Raw genomic sequence first — 24,460 nt, forward strand, 5'->3', positions numbered from 1 at the left:
AGGCCATAGCTGTTGGATGGTGCTTGTTTGGAGCTAATGTCATCAAAAAAAAGAAAAGGGTAGATGTAGGAAAGAAGTAAGCAGCTAGCTTAATTGTCTATAAAAGAGTGCACAGCCCAATCACCAGCTTTACTAGATGGTATAAAAGAAATGCACAAGCTAATACAACTTGTGGAAGGAGTTTGATTATATGACACAAAGACTGCCCATTGTGCCAATCAAAACTGTGGAAAGAGCTTCAGATAGTATGGGGTGAATTTTTTTTAAGCTTACCTAAATAAAATTAAAGTGGGAAAGCCAAACGTTGAAAAGGCTGAAACTACTGCAAATGGACGATTCTTTGATAAAAGAATCAGCCAGCGGTTGATCTTGATAAAGTATTTATTAAGTTTTCATGGATATTGTAATACAGTGATTCCAAACTTTCGAATGGTAATGTACAAATATAATAAGTAATTTGTTAAAGAAATGGCGGAGTGCACCTGGAGTGGCAAACCGGAGACTAGCGGTTAACAACTAGATTATGGCGCCATCCCAGCCTAGGAATGAGTGTTGTGTATCTGCTCTATTGCAGTGGGTGGTAGTACAAATTTAATATGGTAAATGCGTTATATGGGTCATATGCTATATTTATGTACCTGATAGAACATTACAGGTGTTCTCTGGAAGAGGAAACCATACTACAAGTTTTGAAGGAAAAATACTCTTTACATTTAAGGACAATATGTATGAACTGAAATCATGATTGTTCAATATGTTGATGTATATGGTGTTACAAGCTAATTCAAATGTATGCAAATCACAACAAAATAGGTCCGCGCTCCGGGAATATGGCACTTCAATACTTTAATCTTCACTTCACAACGCGTTTCATCCCTTTAAAGGGACTTTTTCAAGTGTGACAATGTGTTACATACAACGTTACATACAATGTGTTACATACGCGTTGTGAAGTGAAGATTAAAGTATTGAAGTGCCATATTCCCGGAGCGCGGACCTATTTTGTTGTGATTTGCATACATTTGTATTGAGCGGCTCTCTGCTTGAGAGACGGAGGAGGAACGCGGCTCCCCAGCTGACTGGCCCAGCAGGACACCAGGGGATTAAAGGCACAGGCGCACATATCTATAAGAGAACCTGGATAAAGAGTGTTAGTGAGGATCCTAACAAACAGGATCTTCACTAGACACCGGGTGAGTGAGATATAATTTTTGTATTTACATCTGCTTTACGACCTCTCAGTACACTCTGGCAGCGCGATCCTAATTTTTTCACATATCATTCTTATCACAAGCTAATTCAAAGGTTGGGAAAGTAAGAGAGGGGGGGGGGGGGTTAGAAATGTAAGCTTATGTTTTGAAAAAAATGACAAAGCGCAATAAAAAAAAAGTATTGAATTTAAAAAGTAATTTGTTAAACCACCACCTATGGCCATGGAGAACATACAGAATTGTAAAACCTATAGTCCATTATTGTACGACTGATGAATTGTTGTACTACCAAGCAAATCTGAGAAAGCATATGAAGTATTACCCTACTTACACACAGACAAATATACTGTACCTGTTTCATGTAGATTTAAAGTACTGACTGTTCCAACAAAAACAGCTCCAAGCTATTAGAATTTGATCCAAAAGTATATAAATAGGAGCATGACCTTAAGGAGTACCTGTCCTTTTTCTGAACAATCTATTTCCTAGAGAGGGGGAGTAGCCCTCATGTTCACTGCTCAATCCAAATTTCCAGAGAACATCGGGAGGAGCAGGTCGCTAATTGAAGCGCTGTCTTCTATTTCAGAGCACACCCTCCACAGTCATGTCTGAGCAGGCTTTAATATTGTCAGTTTTATTCAACATAATTTAGCAAGAAAACAGCTGCCTTCATCTAAAAGAAAGGTTCTGTAGAATTGAAGTCCACGTCACCTGAAGCTACAGTGAAAAAAAGCAGAGTGTTCCAAATCACCTGCATAGACAAAAGTAGAAATGATCAAGATCTGACTGCTTGCAGCGATAATTGTTGGATCAGCATTTACCATGTAGGCGACACTGACAATTTTCGCCTGGGGTTTATTACATTAGCTCATCTTCATCAATTTTTCACTCAAAAATGTGCCAATTTAGAAATAAAAAGTTTTGTGCAATCTACGACCACTCTAAACAATGAAAGTATAGAATTTATTTTCTGGTCGTATGAATGCTCAAGGAGTGCACAATAAGGCTTAATTCATAGTGAATTCAGGGTCAACTTCCAGCTTTATGAGTAATTCAAACAGTTTAGTGCAAGAGGAAACTTCAGGACTCTGATCAATTAAAAAGGCATGCATACAACCCTCATTTCTACTGTGTGAACTGCGAATATTTCCTTGGGTGCTATAGCAATCACAAATCAGTGAATAGAGAAGAGACATGGTTTACTTAGGCCTGGGAACACTCTCGATGAGAGCAGCGAATGATGTAACAGTTTAAAGGAGGTTAGGTTTAATTAGTTCCCTTGTCATACTCTTATAAAAGGAGTACAACAACCACATTTCATTATTTCGTGCTGTTGCCACTGCTTGACTTTGAAAACCTATCACTTATAAAAAAAAAGTACTTTAAAAAGTGTAAAAAGAAAAAAAAACACATTTACATGGCGACTACTTGCCATTGTCACTATATTTGGTTTACAATGTTAGAAATAAAGATCCATGTCACTCATCATTCTAGCGATTACATTCCACGGATAAATACATGAGTATTTTCTGGAATCTATTTATTCTAACAATCGCTAATCTCATGATACGTTGCCATCACAGTCCAACAACCCAAAATGTCATAATGTAGCACATATGAAATAGTCTGTTTTCTAAATTAAATTTTACTTTATATTTAAAGTTGTCCAGGATTAGAAAAAAAAACAAAACACACTGATGGTTTCCATGATTAATTTAGCACAGATTACATATACAGGGAGTCTGACGTCCCATTTGATGTATAACAAGGGTAACAATTAGGAGAACACAATGACAAAGTCAGTGATTTCTGGAAGTATCCCTGAGCCTATGCAGTGATTTGCATTACAAAATCACGCCTGCTTTTAATGCAGTGGTGTCTGAGGGCCCATAGATCTCAAGCATCCAATATTGACCATTTGCCTGGTCCCTTGAGCACATGAATTTATCCAGATTTTCTAAATCTTTTCATATTATATGTACTGCACATGGTGGGATATTCAAAGTCTTCGCAATTTTGCATTGAACATTTTTCTGAAATTGTGCCACAATTTTTAGACACAGTTATTCACAAATTGGTGAACCTTTGACAATCTTAGCTTATGAGAGACTCTGCCTCACTAACATGCTCTTTTTATACAGTCATGCGAGTTAGTAGAAAATTGACCCTCCAGCTGTTTTTCATTAGTGCCACTTCCTTTTCCAAATTTTTGTTACCCGTCCCAACTTTTGAGATGTGTTGTTGCCAATTTCTTTAAAAGGAGTTAATTTTTCAAAAATTAAATGGAAACAAGGGCTCCTTTCATTTTTTGATGTGTTTTATTGTGAATGAAATATGCTTATATGAGATTTCCAAATCATTGCACCCTTTTCTTCTTTACATTTACATCTTTAGTGAAATGAATATGACTCCATTTTCCCCTTTTCTGTCTTATAGTATGGTCCTTCCATTTTGTATAATATAGTCTGTGTCAATGTTTTGTACTTTTCCTTTAACAAGATTTGCTCAAAAGTACTGAGGAATAAAAAGGAAAACCTCAATGATTAGACCATTTCAAGGCTCTAGATTGAATGTCTTGTGTCAGTGCGTCCTGTTCTTCAATTGCTTTCTAAACAGTTTATTGTTTAACTTCTTAGAATATAAAAGTACAGTAAGTATAATCACATATGACTCTTCCTCGCTTGCGTGTGCCTTTGCCTTTAGTTTTAGATGTTAAATTCCTTATCTTGCATATTCATATTTTGTTTCTTTCTTTGACCAATGGTAATAAATGAATTATAATAAATTTTAATTATTGTAAATGAAGCATGTGCCTCTATAAAAACTGCTGCCTGTCAATCAATAGAAAACTTTGATCACGCTCAGTGTTGTGGTGAGAGTTATTCTCCAGAGCTTGGCTTATCCTCCAACTAAGAATTGGACCTAGAGATTATTAGGGAGGTTTGAAGGTGCTGTCTAACCCAGTTCCATTTTGTATTTGGAGGTGTGGTTTCTTCCATCTTGGACGTGCTCTCCCTCCCATTAGCAAAATGCTGTTTTTAATTAGAAGTATAGCTGGATCCTATGTTCCCCAAGCTCAGTTTGTAGGCCTGAAAGGTATGTATTTTAGCGTTGGGATCCCATCTGAAGAGGTTACACCTCATTGGGGTTAGATGGGGCTCTTACTATTTGATGAATTTGTGCACTAAAAGTCTCAAATTTATAAATATAGCAGTAATGCGATTCAATAGTTACATAATTGCTTTTGAGAGGTTTCTTGGAGTTTCCAGTGTGCCGTTATACATTATCTACACTTCCACATCATACTGCAAATGCAGTGTGAATATGCCTTAACAAATGCGTTGTGGTTACATTATGTTCTGTGCAATGCAGCACTTCTTGCGAATATATAATAAAGGCAAATGCAAAAGGTAAAAGATGACTGGGTAAACAAAAATATTAATGATGCTCAGATGAAGACATACCATACCGATGCTATAGTATATGATGTAACAATATAGCCCTAAACTACACGGCTTTAGCGCACAATATCATTCTTCTTTTAATCTACTACTATAATGTAAAAAAGGGCAAACCAACATTTTGCTTTCAGTTGAGAAATTTATTAGCAAACTATTCTGAAATATGTAAAGATCCTTTAAATACATATTGGCTATGTACATTATACCTTCTAGTATACAAATTTACATTAATAGAACATATTTAAATAAATCTTTTCAGTCAGAAAATGGTAAATGTACAGACAAATAAGAAAACGAATACAGCCTACCATTGAATCCTGTTCCTGAATATCTACTGTTATATACATTTTTTTCTGATACCTGAACAAGGGAAGAAACCCCTCTGACCTGTATATTGTAGCACGATAATACAGAGGTGTCGACTAGAATTAAAAATCAAGGCCTTATATTCTCTATTCTCTTTGCGATGCACAAAAAATACCATTTAGGTATCACGAGCTCATGTGCAAAGACAAAATAAAGGTGTTCAAGTTATCGGCTTTGGCAACATGTATTTGAATTACTGTAAAATCTATTAGCATATGTAAATGAGCGTATATTAAACTATGTCTGCTATTTATGAAATGCATAGTATATGGGCCTCCACATTAACCCAGCAAAATTCTAGACGTGTATATTATAATACGTAGCAGAGAGGCTGCAGTTGAAAGTCTGAACTACTAATCCATCGGTGCAGTTTTCCTAAACAATACTAGGGCGAATTAAGGTTTTCATTCTTCAGGGCCAAAAAAAGGACGCTATTCCGTATATTGAATAGTCATCTATGTTTAAAGGCATCATGAAAGAGATATGTTTAAATCCATACAGTTTTACCCCTGAGGAGGATGGATAACTAAAGAGGTACTAGGCAAGTCTACAGAATAGTGGCACTTGGGTGTCCTTCCTCACGGCTCTGCTACTTGATGCATGAAGGATTGTACTTTTTTACTCCTGAACTTAGGATATGAATGAGTTTTTGTTCTATGAATAAGTTCTCTGCCATTCTTAAAAAAGTTAGGTAAAATACTTCTAAATCTGTTAAAGTCATACGGTGAAGGTCTTTAGAGTGCACGCCAGAGCCATGCACTTAGCAGCAGTAATTGTCACTAGCATTGGCATTTATATTTGTTAATCATTCAGCCAATGATTAAATATTTTTACTGTCGAATGAATGATGATGATCAGTGATTAATGATCATTTTCTCATTCTTTTCTTCATTTAAAGCATCCAACTCTAAATACTTCGGACTAGTGAATCATGACAATAATTGGTTTCAGCACAGCTTGACTAGTGCAGATTATACACAATGTATTTAATAAAACCATAGTAGCTGGCTTGGGAGAGTTTCCAAACTGCAATAACTACTCTGGGCAGTCTTTGTGGTGCCCAGAGAATTTTTGTTCCCTTTCTCCTTCAGAGAAGAGCGATTGAAAGGAAGACCCAAGACTGTAGTTTCTGAGTATGGCAATTTGCCAAATTGCCTTGCGATTCAGAATTCGGCAACTTGTTGGGATGACCCCGAAAAATAGTATGTATACATGGATGCTTACTAGATCTACATATAAAGGTTTTCATGTGAAACTAATTAATAATTACAGGAGTAGTGCATAAACGTGGTAATGAAAAATACTGTTGTTAGGGTGCCCCTAGATAGTGTGTCCCAGCCACCGATAGTGGACACATTTTAATGCCAGTTACAGGGCTGCACCTGTACAGACTATCCAAAAAGAAAAGTGCAAAACTAAAACGGATTTGCACATGAATTGACGTCTAAAAGCCAGAATAATATGAAAGGATGGAAGAACTCTTAAAGATTTTAATGCCCCTTACAGGTATTTGATATGAGTGCTGTCGGTGACACTAGACAACCTGAAACACATCTCCACTGCAGTGGAATGGACAGTGGATGATATGCCAGGACACATCAGATGTATCACCAACGGTGACAACATTGAACATTTGTAAGGTACATTAAAAACTTAGTGTTCTTTTAGCTCTTCATATCATTCTGGCAGTTGTATGTCAATTCATAGATGAAGAAATCCGCTTTACTTTTTCACCATGCTTTTTGAATCATCCTGTACTTGCCACTGGAAAGCATGGCAAGTAAAGCTGTTGCCTGGCAATTAAGGATTGGTCATAATGATGGGATTTAAAACAGTCTGTACAATGTGAAAGACAAGCAGATGTGAGGATTACCTTAAGTCAGTTGTATACTTTTGGCATTGGGCGTGAGAGCTCTACACATTTGTTGTTTTTTTCCCCATCGCAAATAAAGCTTTAGATTGCTTTAAAGAAAAAACAACATTTGCCTTGTCAAGATTTTAAGACTTCTCAATTCTCTCTTCTGGTACTGTATGGACAAATTACTTATTCCAGCACCTCGTCATTTACAATTAGTTCAGAATATATGTATCCCACGAAAGATTTTTACATGAATGTAGTAGGCACTACAAAAACTAAATTGGCGCAAGGTGTAAACTGTAACCCATTTGTCAGATTGCGTTATGGTTTCCTATACGTTTTCAGAGGTAAATTCTCCTCGTAAATGTTCTTTTTCCTTATAAAATAGTGAAACAAGCAAAAACCTAGAAGAGAAGGGAATCAGAATGGAAATCAATATTCATAAAACGTAGGGTCCACTTTCTTTGACCAATGAGTAGAGAAAGTAGTAATAGACTTATTTCAAAGCTTACATGATAGAAGCCTAGCAGCAGGATTCGCATGTGACCGATATAGGCTAGAACCACAGTGAGTACACACTGAATGGTTGAAGTGCTGTCAACAAATATTCATACTTTAAATACAGAGATGACACCATTCAAATGCATTATAAATACATGGCACTTCTGTGTTCATCAACATTGATAGCTCCGTATGCAGCAGCATCACCTCTTGTTTTTCCTTTTAGAGCAGTGAAACACTTATGAAACTCATTGCTATAAAATGCAGTCATTTAGGAGACTCCACCCAGCAGAGTCCTCTTCTTCGAGACAATGGCAGCACGATCAAGTACTCCTTTAGCTGCAAGCAGCCAGCCACAGAAAGTCTATGATTTGCTTGTACCTTTGGAAAGTAAAAAGACGTTAACCAGAGTCCTGCTCGCTCTATAAAATAATTCTGCCTAAAAAAAGTCTATTTTCAGGTAGTTATTACTGTAGATACATATTCGCAGATAAGCACTCTTTCAGCACAGCTCAAAGACTATTACAAACACAAATTCCTTCATGAGGCTTCAAAATGCACTCGCCATACAAATGGTAGTTAGTAGTCCCAACAGTCATCATAGTCTGTAGAAAGGAATGCAAAAATCTGCACTGATTCGGAGCACTGCTTGTCAGAAGAAAGGTTTTTTTAAATAAAAAAAAACCTTGCGTCATTAAACTCACCCATACCGGGGTTGTCGAATTAAACAGACTCTTTAAATAAAAACCTACTTCAACAAAGGTTTCAGTATTTTGCCTAGTGTTGCCTTGCCTGTATCCTTAAGTTTCAAAGAAGACTTTTCAACTATACCCTTTTCTTTTTGGGTAGTCTCAGGTTTACCATTAGTAGTAGCTTCGGTCACCATCCCATTTGTCCTCACACTATTTGTCCTTTTGAAGGTACCAGCACTACCATTTTCTTTGGCGGTAGAATCTCTGGTTGGTTCAGACTTTCCTATTGATTGGCGCAAAGAGGTTGATCTCATTATTGTTGAAGTTTTTACTGGAGTAGGAGCTTCTGTCTTTGAAGAGCGAGTAGATGAAGCTATAGTGTTCCTGGCAAAACCTGGAGTAGATGAAGTTTTCAGGGTATTGGTTGTTGGAGCCCTACTTACTTCTACAGTAGGTGGAGTTTGTTTCTGAGTTGTTCGACAGATCTTGGTTTCATCAGGCTTTGGCTTACTAACATTTCTAAGTGGCTTTTCTGCTGTGTTTTTGACTAAACTTTTTCGTTGAACTTGGTCCCTCTGAAAACGTGAACTGTTAGAAGTAAAACTTGCTCCTCTTTGAAACTTGGGCTCCTCAGGAGTTATACTAGACCTGGGAGAAGACTTCTGATTATCAGATTTTACTCGAAGAGAATGCCGCTGTGTCTGTTTGAGATCTTCTGATTTTGCCTCACCCCGAACTGAACTCCTTAGCTCTGTACGCTTTACACTTCCAGGTCTGTTGGATTTAGAAATGGGCACAACTTTCCTCATTGTGACATGCTCTGAGTCATTCAACATACGAACAGGTTTTGTAGTGACAGTGTTACTTGGGCGAGTAACAGTTGCCTTGGTGAAGCTTGGGGTTCTTTCTTTCAAGGAGTTAGGCCTCTTGGAATCCTTAGGGTCTTTATTTTTTAAAACACTCTCCTTTGAAATACTGCTCTTTCTAGCATTAGATTCGGAGTTTTCAGACTGATCAGAAGCAGATGTAGTTGATCCTACTCTACCATTAGTTTCCTCAATTTGTACATTTTCATCTTCTTTCTCATACATATCTTGGCTATCAGAACAGTCCAATGTTAAAGAATTATCTGTACCATCTTCAACATAGAACATGTGCTTGTGTTCTTGCTTATCAGAGATACATGTACTTTCCGACATATGACCGCCAGCACTGTTTAAATGAGCTTCAGGTGTATCAGCTATTTCATCTGAGGTACCTAATGAAGTACATGGTTTGTCTTTGGTAGTTTTATTTAATGGTATATCATCATCTACACAGCTAACAGAGTCCAGCTTCAACTCATCAAGTGGTTCCAAGTTTGTGATACATGGATCACCAGTGGTTTCTTTTACATATTGTTGGAGTTCAAATTTTTGCAACTTTTTAACCAGTTCTCGTTCTTCTACAGTGACAGTTAAGGAATATAATGGATTCTTTTTGTGCTGGCTTTCCACCAAATTCTGGCAGCTCGGTTGTTGATTGTTATTTCTGTCTGTTTTATCTTGTTTGTAATGCAGGTTAGAAATAGTAGTGTGGTCAGGTGCTTCATCTTCCAAACTAATAAGTACCGTAGGCAATGGATGTGGATTTTGAATAGCTTCATTCTTATTCAAATCCATAATGTTCTGGTTATTTTTCTCCTTGGTTTCTATCCATGCAATGGTAGGTCTCGGCTGGAGAGGACGAGATCGGGGCAGACTGTTAAATTTGTTGGTTTGATCATCCGGTGGTGCTTCCAAGTACATCTGCAGTTCTCGATCTGCTGTAACACCTAGGGATAGGCGGGAGCGCCTTGAGCTGGAGTTTCTACTTAATGGACTTTGGGGCCTTTGTTGCAAAAATGGTAATAGGTCTTCAAGTCCTTTCTTTGTTAATAACTCCACATCATTTTCACTACTACTCCTTCCAAACCCTCCATTCTCTCCAAAGACCCAGGAGCGCCGTCTAAGTTCCAGTTCCTTCTGTCTCTTCTGCTGTCGTAGATCTTGAATTTCCCTCTCTTTATTATCCTATAGAAATAAAAAACGAATTTGAGAATTAAAGGCCATGTACACCTTTGTACTTAAATTTCCAAAAATACATTGATTTAGGGGAAAAAAAACTTTTTGCAACTGGTTTTCATTAAAAAAAAAAAAAAATCTGATTGTCAGAACTTGCTAAGATTTCAATCCTCCAGTCTGCAGTGTCTTTAAAAACAATACAAGTATAGAATTCAGTCAATGTAAACTGATGGTCCATTTCTCAGCAACTTCCCTAGCCAGCTCCCCTGTTATGAAAGTGTATTTACTGCCTTTCGATTGAGCTACTACAGAGTGCTGTACAAGGATAGTACAAGGGGATGATGGACGAGGTCAGACAGTAGAGCAGGGAAAGCTACTAGAACTGGGGGCTGTAATTCACACCAAGTGGAGTAGCTACTCAGAAAAAGCTAGACAGAGATACCTGTGTAGTATTGAGTGGGTGTGGTTATGTTACACAGCCTCTGAAAGAAGAGAGGCGGAGCTGAGCTTGTGCACATTCATGAGAAAGACCAGCTAATCAGTGCTGGAAATTTTTATGCAAATGAAAAAAAAATTATACATAAATAGGCTCAATAGCATTGTGCCACTATTGACCCTTTATATAGGGATTTTACCTTTACAGCTCTGTTAAACTTTTCACAAAAATCCCGAAATATTTGGAAACATTCATCAAGTTTCATGGTTTCCTTGTCTTCACAGAAGAAGTCAATTAGAGTGTTCCCCTGCTTTAGTAACTCCACCTTCTCCTTCTCAAGCTCTTTTAAGTCTTTCATAGCATTCTGAAATAGAATAGATAGCAGACCATTCACTAGTACACGTGCAATACATGTAATTACTGTATACATCATACCACAGTATTACACTCCATGTTTAACCCTTCCCAATCTAATTTGTATCCTGGTTTTCCTAAGGGGGCTTACTCTTTTTCTGCTGTTATACAATGGCGCCATATGCTGGCTAAAGCTAGTACTGCATGAGGTGACACATTGGATAGGCTCCGACAGCAGAGAGGCTGGCAATATACAGTAAGAGAACCCCAACGGGCGTCTTCCAACATCAGAGCTGTACAGCCTTAAATCATAATGTCTTAAGGCGTCAGACAGTGGATTGGAAAGGGTTAAAGGAAATCTGTCAACTGAAACGTGCTGTCCAAACCGCAGACATCATGTTAAAGAGCAGCAGGAGCTGAGCAGATTGATATATAGTTTATGGGAAAAGATAAAGTTTAACTTGTATTTAATTTATTTTTCTCTGCTCATTCTGAGCTGAACAGTCCAATTGGTGGAGCCCTCAGTGATTGACAGCCATCTGTGTATGACTGTACATACAGAAAAGACTGCCAATCACTGATAGGACCGCCCACTGGACTGTTCATTTTAGAATGAGTAGAAATGTAAATGAAAAACATACAAGTTATACTGAATCTTTCCCCATAAACTAGATTATTAGTCTGCTCCGCTCCTCCTGCTCTATTACATGAGGTCTGCTGTTTGGACAACATGTTTGAGCTGACCGATTCCCTTTAAGTAATCAAACTTTATTAACCCGTATAGGCACAGTAAATATACAGCGCCTGGTCCTGGGCTTAAAGGCCAGCCATATGTAAAAGTACAGCGGGGATTTAAGCCTTCTGCATTTGCAAATCAATCAGAGGCAGGATGGGTTGTCAGCTGTTGGTGACAGCTGATAACCCGGAGGAGAAGGCAGGAGGGGTTTTTACCCTTTCTGTCTTTTCCCTCCCTGGAGTACACAGCACTCAATAAGCAATGTGTACTGAAAAGTGAAAGTGGAAGTGTTACTTTCACTACAGGAGCCCGGGGGTCAAGTGACCGCGGGGATTCCCTGCTATGGCAGAGCTTCGGGGTCGTACTAGACCCGGACCAGCTCTTCCAGTGACTAATGTCACTACAGGGGTTGTTTTCCCCTGTAACTGCGGCTCCTATGGATGCCCCAGCTACAGTGGGAAAGTGTCAAATAACAAAATATGCGAATGTCCCCCAGAGGTCTTATATGACATTATAGGGGGACATAGATAGTAAAAAACATAATTACAGAAATAAGTAAAACAAAATTACAGAATAAAACTATATATTTATAACTCTCTATCTAACTATATATAACTAACTCTCTAATATATATATCTATAGATCACTATATATCTATATATCTATATATATCTATATATATATCTATATATCTATATATATAACTATAATATATCCATCTATAAAAATAACCCAAACTGATGCCAACCAAAACCGTCGCTGTAAGCGGCCTGTAATCCAAAACCATACATATTATATATCAAAATGTCTGAAACAAAATGAGAAACCCGTTCCTATACTTTATTTTAGTGTAAATATACTAAATTATTTAAAAAAAAACTAGAAAATGTTTAAAAAAATCATTTTTTTAGCTCTTTACCCTCAATAAAACAACAACAACAAAACGGGAAAAAAGTGTCAGTGAAAAAGATATTTTAAAAAATTGCTCTGTCATGGAAAAAAAAAAAGCAGCAAAAATAATTTTGGTAGCTAAAAGGAAAAAAAAAATAGGGCAGTAAAACCACCACATGGGTAACATTCCTAAAAAGTGTCTGGTCCTTAAAGTACAAAACAGCCTGCTCCTTAGGGGTTAAGAGTCCCCCCTCACTGTAGGGAAATCGCCTTCTCTACATGCATGTTTCTACAGTCATGTACCTGAAGAAACTGTTCCATTTGCTGTGACAACTCAGCATCCTTCTTGATCTGGTCTTTGAGCGTTTTTGTTCTTGCCAATAACGCACAGAATTCAGTCTCCATATTTTCAGTAGACAACCTGCAAAGCAGAGAAAAACAATTACGTAACAAGTTAAAGGCCCAAGTTGAGGCACCATTCTGTAATGTTTGAACAGTTCACCAAACACCTTAATGGCAAACACAGCCAAGCCTGGTTGTCAAATTCAAAAGAGAGGATAAACTGGGTGGAAGCAAGTTATCTCACAGAAAAAAAGGGCTTGTTACCGGATTAACAGTGACTAATTTCTCACAGAATACACTATGCTGTAATGTTCTGAGATCACTCAGCCTTGCGGCATGGTTGGTAAGCAGGCTGACATGCACAGCTGATTAATCTGTGCTATAAATGGTGTTTAATCAAGGTTTATCATCCAGATAAAACTACTAAAAAAAGAAGAAAAAAAAAAATCATCTTTCGGCAGCAGCCATCCTATGTGTTAAAGGTTATGAGTAGCAGCACTTTTTATACAATGCACAAACTGAACTGAAGAGTCAAAACCGCGTCGACGAAAAATCATGTGGTTACTGGGATCTATAGAGCCGAATCCTATGCTTACAGTAAACCCTTCGTTGAATGTGATTAACAAAAACACAATCTCACCATTGACCAAGCCACATATAATTGCACTAGAGATAACCGAGCGTACTCACTAAGGGCAAATACTCGAGCGAGTACTGCCCTTTGCGAGTACCTGCCTGCTCGTCTCAAAAAAATTCAGGTGCCGGCGGGGGTGAGGGTGAGTGGTGAGTTGCGGGAGTGAGAGGGCGGAAGGGGGGGGGTGTTCAGATGAGACAAAAAATACTTGCATGCGATTGGCTTAGTGCTCAGCCAATGAGACCAATGCTTTCTGAGGGGATTTTTCAATCCCCGGCCTCCGGAACACAGAATATGACTGCCATGCTGGAGAGAAGAGCCAGGCGGCTCTTCTAGGCGAGCATCATTTTTTTTTAAAAACTTTTTTTTCATAGCTATGGCTTAATTTTAGGGAAGGGCTTATATTTTAAGCCCTTCCCAGAAAATCATCGCTGTGAGGGTTGCCTGTAAACCACTGCTTTCAATGGGGCCGCAGCAATGCTGTGGCAGAAGTCCTTGATGTACTCCCTATGTTTTCAATGTAGCTGGCGCTGCTGCCACTGACCTCATTGAAAACAAAGGGCGATATTGCAGTGCTTTCTCTGCGGTGCGAGGCACTCGATCTCGCATTGCTAGAAAAAAATATCGCTAGTGGGTCGGCACCCTAAGGAAGGTGTGTGAGTGGTTGTTCATCAGTACCTTGCACTTGTGCAATGTTCCTCCATTTAGCAGTTTGGCTGTCTGCATGTTGAGGGATGTGGTGCTTCTACCTGCCCTCTTTTTTCTGTAGATTTCCTTCTTCAGTGATTTGCGCCAAATTTATTAAAAGCCGCAAGCCTCTTAGTAAATTTGGCTGACTTGGGGTTGTAAGAGAAAATGAAATCTATGCCTGCCACGAGCAGGTGTAGATTCTGCACCATTGTCAGGCCTTTTTCCTAATTCAATTGAGTAAAACTAGGTCTCCTTGGAGGTCATGCATACTGCTCATCACACACTCCACATTTTAGCACAAATTTGATAGACATCCTCATTTGCACCTTAAATTGTGCCTCCAAAATTTGAGACAGAATTAAGCCAAAAACTGATGAACTGTTTAGTAATTATGGGCCAATACGTTCTCGGCACAGGATCAGTGCAGCTACTGTACGCAGCAGATGTGTGGAAGAAAGGCGACTGATGCTTTTCATCATGCCAGTTAACATGGTACTTCTTTTCTGAAGCCTTTCGTTTGCTCGGGGCTGGAGTACAAGCTGAGCTTTTGTGTATGAATCAGCCTTTTGACCCCGCTTTCTCTGTCATAGTAACAAGTGAAAGGAGACCCCAGTAGTAATGTGGGAAAGCCAAGCACCCGACACAAAAAGGTTAAATTCTTGCTCTTTTTTCATGCTCTTGAGTTCTGCTTCAAGCATGGAAGCTAAAATATACTAAAATATAATCCCACTGGAAAATCATGACTGAAGCAGAATGTATAACTGCGCTTTAGTGCATGAAACAGAAAGGTGTATTCTAACTACTTCAGCGGTTCAGACGTGCGCCATTTAAGAATAATAATGTAGTCACTTCGTTTAAACTGAAAGCACTGGATTCCTCCTAGTAACTTCTTAACTCTAAAGCTCAATCACACTAGAGCCCTAAATGGATTCAAAAGCTCCCGGTGTATACACCAAGTATATCCATAGGGCTTCATTTACCTGATGGAAGAGTGTCCTTTTGGCCTCCATTGGGTTGGAACACTTTTTTTTTTCCATTTCTTTTGTGCTGTATAGAAAAGCACTATCAACTACGCTTTTCTTTAAAGACCAATCACACAAAAAAAGGCAAACTACAATTTTTTTATTTTATTTTTTTAAGAAGAGAGTTCGGTGACGCTGCCAGCCATTGTATGATTGATGCATACCTAAGTTGTAAGCAAAAATGAGATTTGAACAGAGCTCTAGCCTCGGTGACGGAATTTAAAGGGGTATTTCAGAACCAAAGCTTTTTCTTCAAGGTTTCACCCATCCACTGGATAGGCGAAAACAAGAGATTGGTCCAACCGCTGGGACCCCCACCAATCCACAGAATGGGGGCCGGTTAGTCTCCAAGTGAACGGAGTGGAAGTTGCACATTCACAGCTCCATTCATTTCAATCAGAGTCCTGGATATTGCAGAGTTCAAGAGCTTGGCAATCTCTGCTGCCCTCATTGACATAAATGGAACAGGAGTGCGCCTGCACAACCTCTGCACTGTTCACTTGGAGACTGACCAGACCCCCTTTCTTGGGATCATAAGGGTCCCAGCAGTTGGTTCCTCCATCAATTTATCAGTTTTCACCCTTCCAGTGGTGGGTGAATAGTTTACAAGCAACACACACATTAAGAGGGAGATTTATCAAAAGTAATTGCACCTAGATTTTGCTTCAAAAGAAACCAGGAAGACTGCACAGGACAGCATACATGAGATACGCTGTCATGCACTGTTCAAAATGGCTGCCATATGCAGCGAAAGGCTGGGTCACTGCAGGCTCCACAGCCGTAGAACGCATGCAGGGTTTTACATTTACGGTCATGCGAGCCCAGCCTTAATCTGTACGCCTGGTTATACCATTATCATTTAGTTTAAAATTGTGGGAGAGGTTTAGGTGGCATACTGATTTATAACATGCAACTTTTTAAAAAGTCATAAATAAAGCAAAAAAAACAAAAAAAAGTACAGGTTACTTCTGTGCCGAGGAGGTGTATTTTCAGCACAAGCCTTCACACCACAGAGAAAGAACGTATTTGTGCCCAATTTAACATGCTGGGTGCAATATTTTGGAAAATTAGACACACTTAAGGCAAAAGCATAGACAAAAAGTTGCAATAAATAATTACAACAAAATTAACTCTCCTAAATCTCTGGAATGCCCCTTTCAATGTAACTATATTCATTACAACCATATGTGTTGCGTTTTATTGAAACAGTTTTTTTACGTCTAATTATATAAAATTATATATATAACTCCACTCCACTGAAAAAGTGAACCTCTTAGGTGACTTAGAGCAGGATATAATGGCAGGAGAGAAACGGAGCTCTGTGATATTTAGGCTTAGGATTTTGAGCAGATTATCTGAATAAAAAGCAGAATAAATCCTGACAGGACTCCTAGGAGAATCGCAGAGTCCTGATTACTCCACCCACATAGGATGATTGACAGCCTTCCCTGCATCAGTGTGTATACAGTTTCTCTCCAGCTTATTGCATTTTGGAACCTACATACATTTATTTCACTTTGGAGGTGAGGTCTCCAATATTGTCAGAGCATCAAAGATCACCTTACAAGGTCACTTTAAAACGGCATCCCTTACGTTTATGCTTTTTTGACATCAAACATTAAGAGTCAAACTCTTGCTATTTTTGCTGTTGTTTATACCAGAATCTCTGATGGAAAGTACATAACAGATGTATATAGAGCCGGACATATTCTGAAATTCAGAGCTGGGTGCCTCACCATAATTCAATTACTCATTTATTTACTTCCTATTGTGTATAATGCTGCACCATTGTGTACAGCTGTGTACACACAGGGTAACCACTCATACCAGTCAGTACCTGCCACAATCTAACTTCCCTATCTTACAAGCATGAGCCATAGGGACACCGCCTGACAACTAAGTGAAAAACACTAAAAAGCTTGGATAGTTGCTAAAGGCAATGTGTCATCAGAAAATGATCTAATGAATAAATCAGGTTTTACGCTATACATATTTTTTTAAACACTTTTTGGTGATTTTTTTTTATATTAGGATAAAAACATCCACAATCAGAAGCCTCTAAAAACAGATTAGAAAAATGGTAAGGGTTTCACTGCCTCTTTTTTAATTAGCAAAAATAAATATAGGAGATTTTGGATGCAGTTATATAAAGCAGGGGAGTATTATAGAACTTACCAAAAAATGACCAAAAATAAAGAAGCAAAAAAATGAACACATCAATAACTAATAAGCTGAACCTATGACAAAAAGGGGTGCTTGTACTTCAGAATACTGAACATATTGCCTGTTGTACTGCAGTAGTTTTTTTTTCAATCAAATCATTATGTTTACTGTGATGTCTAAATTAAGGGTATACCCAGAATATATAAAATTGCCCAGGGGCTTTTATACGGTGAACATGTACAGAGCATTCTGTTAGTTAACACCTAATTACTTCCCCTTCTTACAGTATTACTGCAGTCCAGAGGCTTATGTAATGCTCTGTGTATGGTATTAACATTGCACAGGACATTTTGCTAGTGAACGTGATGCAAAAACAGCAATGCTGACTGTAATACCATAACAGAACATCCACTGCACACGTGTTTTCGCTGTTGTGCTAATTTTCACATCTGCCAATATTAATCACCAAACTGACGGAGTAAACCGATCAGGGCAAGGGCCCATCTGTTGTTCACCAATGGGTAGATGAAGATAAACTGTAGGACAAGTCACAATAAGGGCTCAATCACACAACCGGGATTTCAGCACGTATTATGCCCTCGATGCACGGCCGCGTGACACGTGGTGAATGGAGTCAATGAAAGTAAATAGGGTTTCATTGATCCATTCACATTAGAGTGTAAACACTGCATGCTGATACACACGAGAAATAGATCATGGCATGCTCTATTTCTTAGCATGCCACACAGTGTGAGCCCTATACATTCATATACTTATAATTCCAAATTCTTCTGCGACTTTGGGACTTAAAATCGGAGATTATGAGATATTAGAAACCCAGAGCAGAGGTAACACGTTTTATACTTAAAGGCAATTTTAAGTCTCAACACCACAGAAGAATTTGGGGAAATAAGATTATAACCACCTTTAATACCATCAAAAACGGAATGAATCTCAGTGGGTGGGGGGGGGGGGGGGTTGCATCAGTGGAGATGATGAGATATGAGAAACTCAGAGCATAGGTAACATGTTTGCCTGGTGGCGACCCCCTAATATCAATATAGAGACCATAACATTTTGCATCCCTTGTCACTGGACTAAGTATTTACTGTTATGTTCATCCCTTCTGGTATTTATCTAAGTGCTATTAATCATAACATGTCTGTGCCCTCTTATCCTGTTCTGGAAATCATTTTAAGTGCAAATTAATCACACTGTGTTTGTGCCCTCCCATGTGATCATGTATATCTGTTTTTATATAAATACATGTTTATATCTGTTTCACTATGCCCGAGGAAGGACTCAGAGGTTCAAAAGCTCGGGATATCATCATATATTTTTGTTAGCCATTAAAAAAGGTATCATATCTACAAGATGACTCGGATTCTCTTATTGAGAACAATCACACTTTGCTCTACTGGCCAACATGGTACTAAACCTTTTTCGGGAGATACACTGTCATGCGCAGTACACCCACTGCCATACATGATCTCTGCCATCTCAGAAAGACCGGTAAAACATGGCGGGACTCCCTTCTTTAAAGCAGGACTGTGTGTTGTACGGTTGTCATAACCAGCATAGGATTCAACTGTGACCTACTAGTGGACAGGGAGAGAAGTGCATCTGCAGAGCAAATGCAAAAAGAGGAGTAAAAGCTTTTGGGGAAATCTTACACTACATGAGTGTGACCTAAAGCGAAGTTTTCAGGTTTTTATCAAGCTTATAAACTAGAGATAAGCGAGTATACTCGCTAAGGCACTACTCGCTCGAGTAATGTGCCTTAGCTGAGTATCTCCCCGCTCGTCCCTAAAGAGTCGGGGGCCGGCAGGGGGCGGGGGAGATCGGGGAGGAACGGAGGGGAGATCTCTCTCTCCCCCCCGCAACTCACCTGTCACCCGCGCCGGCCCCCCGAATCTTTAGGGACGAGCGGAGAGATACTCGGCTAAGGCACATTACTCGAGCGAATAGTGCCTTAGCGAGTATACTCGCTCATCTCTATTATAAACCTTAAAGCATAAAGTTTTGCTTGTACTTTAGAAAACGGAACATATTGTCTGTTGTACCACTATACTTTTTCAATCAAATCATAATGTTTACTGTGATGTCTAAAATAAAGGGATGCACGTAATTTCTAAAATTGCCCAGGGGCTTTTATACCATGAACATGTACAGAGCATTCTGTTAGTTAACACCTAATTACTTCCCTTCTTACAGTATTACTGCAGTCCAGAGGCTTATGTAATGCTCTGTGTATGGTATTAACATTGCACAGGACATTTTGCTAGTGAACGTGATGCAAAAACAGCAATGCTGACTGTAATACCATAACAGAACATCCACTGCACACGTGTTTGTTGTAGTGGTAATTTTCACATCCGCTAATATTAACCAGCAAACTAATGGAAGAAACAGATCAGGACAAGGGGCCCCATCTGTTTTACCAGAACTGTCACAATTTCGATACAAATGATATGCAGTAAAACTCTACTGCTGAACAAGTGTTGATACAAACCACGTGTGGTACATTCTAGGAGCACATAAAGGCTTTTATACATCGTGTTTCACTAATGGCTCCCATCTTTACATCCCCATGGTAATATCCCTATGGGACAATAAAGGCAACATGTGCAGATGTCCACAAGGACAATAGGCCAAGTATATTCTGTTTACCTGGCTGCTTCATTTACATGCTGCAGCTTCTCAGAGAAGGTAAGCAATGTGTCTTCTTTCTTCTGGGCTTCCTAAAAATATAGGCAAAATAAAAAATATATAATGATTTTCAGAGAATTGTTACTGGCTCGGGATTACAAAAACACACATTGAGCTACTCTTGTAAGGCTTAAAAGGTGGTCTCCTCAAAACAACCCCTTTTCATATGTAAGATTTGGGAATAAGGAGGTCACAGAGAAGGGGGGTTCTTTCTTTAGTCAGAAACCTAAGAGAGGCTCTCATTCTGGTGCAAACAGCCCTTCCATACATTATATGGTCAGACATTCATTCAACTGGCAACGAGGTAATACTACATTTTCTACTCAGCAGACACCAAATGAGGAAATCAATGGCTGTCCGTCGTTTTCAACTGGTGATAACAGCTGAAGAGGGGTTCTCTATTTGAGACATGTCTTATTACTAAGTAATATTCAATAAGTTTCACCGATACTAAGGTCATATGAAGAGGTTATGCATACTAGCTAAGCAGCCATACTATACAGGCTGGTAATACAAACTACACAATTCTATGAAAAGTAAACAGACACCTGAGCAAGAATCAACAGTAGTATTTATTCAAATATGTTAATACTTCATGGGGCCTCCTTTGGTCCTAATGACATCTCATACACTTCAAATGTCATTTCCCTCCATTCATCCTGCAAATGTCTGGCAAATTCTCTCAAAGAAAATGGATGCTGGTCATATTTTCTGACCAGATGTTCCAGTTTGTCCCAAAGGTGGTCAGTAGGGTATAGGTTGGGGCTTTGTGCAGGCCAGTCCAATTGTGGAACAGCCAAATCTTGAAATCAATGTAAAACAGAGTTGGAATTTAGATAAGGTGCATTGTCATGTTGAAAGTATTGTTGACCATTCCCAGGGTATTGCCAAATTTGTCAGCACCAAAATGTCAAGGTACACCTGTGTGTTCATGGCTTTTGCCACGATAAGCTACGGACCAAGACCGTGGCACATAAAACATTCTCAGACCATATCGGAGCCTCTGCCATACTTAAGTGTTGGTACAACACACAGGCAAAAGGCATTCTCCAAGCATCCTGCACACCCAGGTACAGCCATCTGATTTGAAGATAGAGTCAAGAGATTTGTTACGTCATAGAACATTCTTCCATTGCTGAAGTGTCCAATGATGATGCTCCTTGCAGCACTGTAGCCAGGCTAATGCATCTTCTTTGAATAGCTTGCCAGACATTTGCAGGTTGAATGGAGTGAAATATCAACTTAAGTGTATCAGATATTGGTAGAAAGTATGCCATGGAGAGTATCCAATGTCATTACGGCTAAAGGCGGCTCCACTAACTATTAACCTATATAAATAAATACTACTTTTGATCCTTGCTCAGGTGTTCAATTACTTTTGGTAGGGCAGTGTACATGCCCATTAAAGTGGTGGAAAAAATACCTACTGACAAACCAGTTCCATCGAGTTACAACATAACGATTGCTATGAAATGCCGCACATGTATTAGTTCCATGCAATGTAAGTAGTCATCTAGCTAAAAAATAACCAATAATGGACAACACATACCAGAGCCACAAAATGTAACAGATTCATCCCAGGTTTATTCGCCTTTGTGTCTGCCAACCTGAGCAGCGATGATAATTTAAAACCAACAGCATTGCCAGCATAGCCACCCTGAAGAGAAAACAAAAAAGGCAATGAAGGCATGGGAAGATCTCAGAAAAACATATAGAATGGGAATTCTACTGCAACCATGTGGGGTACAAGCAGCATCATGCCAAGAAAAGTTAGTGATAATGGTAATAATCATGAGGCGTCACACTTACTGCATTCATAATGTTCCCAGCCTGCAGGACCAAGTATAAGATGGAGTGTAGCTGTGCGCACGACATAAGTTCTAAATGAAGAAAAAAGAAAAATTGCTAATGACATTTTGTTTTCCTCAGGAACTGAAACCATTATTACAACAAAGCACACAGTAAAAAGTACTTCATGGCAACTTGACTCCATCTAAAACCCACTACAGAAGAGTAGTTAAAAAAGAAATCACGCTGGAAGCGATACATGCTTTTGTCCCACTTCTGTAAGACCTATGTAATATAACACTTCCCTCTGCCGTGGCAACTGTAATTTATCCCAAGCTCATTATTCATGGATTTCATGACCGCACAATGCTTTTTGGAGGCAGGATGCTCCAACATTGTAGTAAACATGAGCATAACTGTGGTAGGCATTATTTACATTGGCATCATCTGCTCTCAGATTTCTAATTCAATTGTAGCATCAAATACAGAGGAGAAAAACAATCCGAAAAACACCAACAAAAGCCAATTACATTACTAGATATGAAGAAAATGCAACTCCAAAACTACTGAAATTTAGCAGTGCTCTTGATGGTCTCTATACGGTCAGTACACAGACTAAGTAATGCAGCGCATTATCACTGTAGATGGGGCAAGATTATAATTTCCCTACTCATTGGGTCTCAGTTTTACTGCTTTGTTTAAGGCAGTCAAAAATATTACTCCCCAAACAACGCCCATAATTTAAGGCTACTGAAGCCACGTGCACCATACTGCATATTATATATATTTCAGCAATAACAAAATTAATTAAATATCCTACAGAGAAAACAAAATTATACAATTTTTGTCTGGGGAATCTTATCAACCAGAGTTCATGAGGAGTCCATGTCTTTACAGGTTACACCAGTGTTGGGAAATACTGGGCTATACTCACAAAGCCACAAAGGTAACTCAAATTTTTTTTGGGTGTGCATTGGGGAGACGCACATACACTCCACAGCAATCTGAATAGCTTTCTCAAACTATACAGGACTGAAAGAGATCACCAATGAAAAACACCAGTTCACAAATGGGTAGATGAAAATGAACTGTGGGAAAAGTCACAGTACTAATACGATTCTTCAGTAGCTCGCAGGAGATTATGTGGCCCAGCATAGTAATGCAGGCAGAGTTCCTATTCACTTCAATGGGAGCTGTGCCTGCAATACCACACCAAGCCACTGTACAATGTACAGTGCCATCTGCTTTCTGCTCCGTGCAGAATGAAAGCAGTCTAGCTTACAGCTGATAGACCAGGTGTCAGGTGGCAAATTCCTGCCGATCTGCTATTGATGACTAGCCTGTGGATAGGTCAAAAATTTGTTTAGAGCTAGAAAAGCCTTTTAAAATTGCCCTCTTTAAAGCAAAACTGTGGGCAGCACAAGCCAGTGTTACACGGTTGTCATGACCAGCACCAGATTCAACTGCGACTTAGTAGTGGACAGTGAGAGAAGTGAATCTCCAGAGCAAGATTCATAGAATCATATAGAAGAGTAAAACTTTTGTAGTGTAGCTTAAAGCGAAATTTTCAGTTTTTGATCAAGTTTATAAACTTTAAAAGCATACAAATCATTAATACTACAAACGTTTCCTAACTTATTTTAAAAGTTCTAGGTATATTATTCATCCCTATACACAGCAGTATTTAATGTCCAATTTATGTACATTTACTGCATATGTTTAGGTAGCTTGTAGGTTTAATGTAGTGTGACTCACTTTTACTACCCTCCCACATTACATTGCACACACCTAAGCAAAATGTGGGTCAAACCCATAATATAAGCCAAAATGATCTCTTGGCAATAGCAAGTGTTACTTGCCATAGTAATTAACATACAGATCTGGTTAGATTTTAATATCTGTAAATCTGTCTGCCTCGCTATTAGAAGAGTACCTGTTAACTACATAATCTCCTCTATAAAAGTGAAGAAAAGAGAAGAAGAAAAAAAAGGTTTCCTATGGAACATGGACCATCTTGAGGTATACTAGTGTCTCTGCCTCCCAGGCAGCCGCTTTCCCTGCATAGACATGCCAGGAGGCAGCTGTCCAGGATCATATGTAAGACTGTCTATATAGACAGACAAGATAAAAGCTGCCTGAACGTGAAGTTTTTGGCAGAAACATCCGATTGTCTTATGCGTATATGGGTCTCCTAATTCCCCAATAACAAGGAGGAAATGAGAATGCAGAAATGCAGCTTATGAGAAGGAGATGTAAAAATATATTGACTTTTATTGAAGTAAATTCAGATAAAACTTCACAACTCATCTGATACGCCATATGGTATAATGGAGGACTTGTGAAGTCTTATCAGGATTTTACGTGGCTTCCATAAAAGGTTCATAAATTTCTAGATCTCTGTTTTATAAGCTGGATTTCTATATTTCCATGAAACTTTGTGCCTGATATGTGCCGGTCTGTGAGCTGAAGTTGGAGAAGAGGAGTGTGTATATGTATATGTATATATATATATATATATATATATATATCCTCCATCCTTTGACAGCAGTTTATCTCCCATGGAA

General features: G+C 38.8%; 1 protein-coding gene across 3 annotated transcripts in view; it reads right to left on the reverse strand.

The window, feature by feature from the left end:
* Window positions 1-4,797: 4,797 nt before the first annotated feature.
* Window positions 4,798-24,460, reverse strand: part of FHDC1 (FH2 domain containing 1) — a 57,146-nt gene continuing 37,483 nt past the window's right edge. For all 3 annotated transcript variants that reach the window (XM_066573637.1, XM_066573636.1, XM_066573638.1), the window contains exons 7-12: window positions 21,918-21,988; window positions 21,658-21,765; window positions 20,070-20,140; window positions 12,852-12,969; window positions 10,767-10,931; window positions 4,798-10,140 (exon numbers count right to left, since the gene is read on the reverse strand). In XM_066573637.1, coding sequence (XP_066429734.1) covers window positions 8,146-10,140; window positions 10,767-10,931; window positions 12,852-12,969; window positions 20,070-20,140; window positions 21,658-21,765; window positions 21,918-21,988 — 2,528 coding nt within the window. In that variant the 3' untranslated portion in view covers window positions 4,798-8,145. The remainder of the gene's footprint in view (window positions 10,141-10,766; window positions 10,932-12,851; window positions 12,970-20,069; window positions 20,141-21,657; window positions 21,766-21,917; window positions 21,989-24,460) is intronic.

The sequence above is a fragment of the Eleutherodactylus coqui genome, chromosome 7 (genome assembly GCF_035609145.1).
Source record: "Eleutherodactylus coqui strain aEleCoq1 chromosome 7, aEleCoq1.hap1, whole genome shotgun sequence".
Lineage (NCBI taxonomy): Eukaryota > Metazoa > Chordata > Amphibia > Anura > Eleutherodactylidae > Eleutherodactylus > Eleutherodactylus coqui.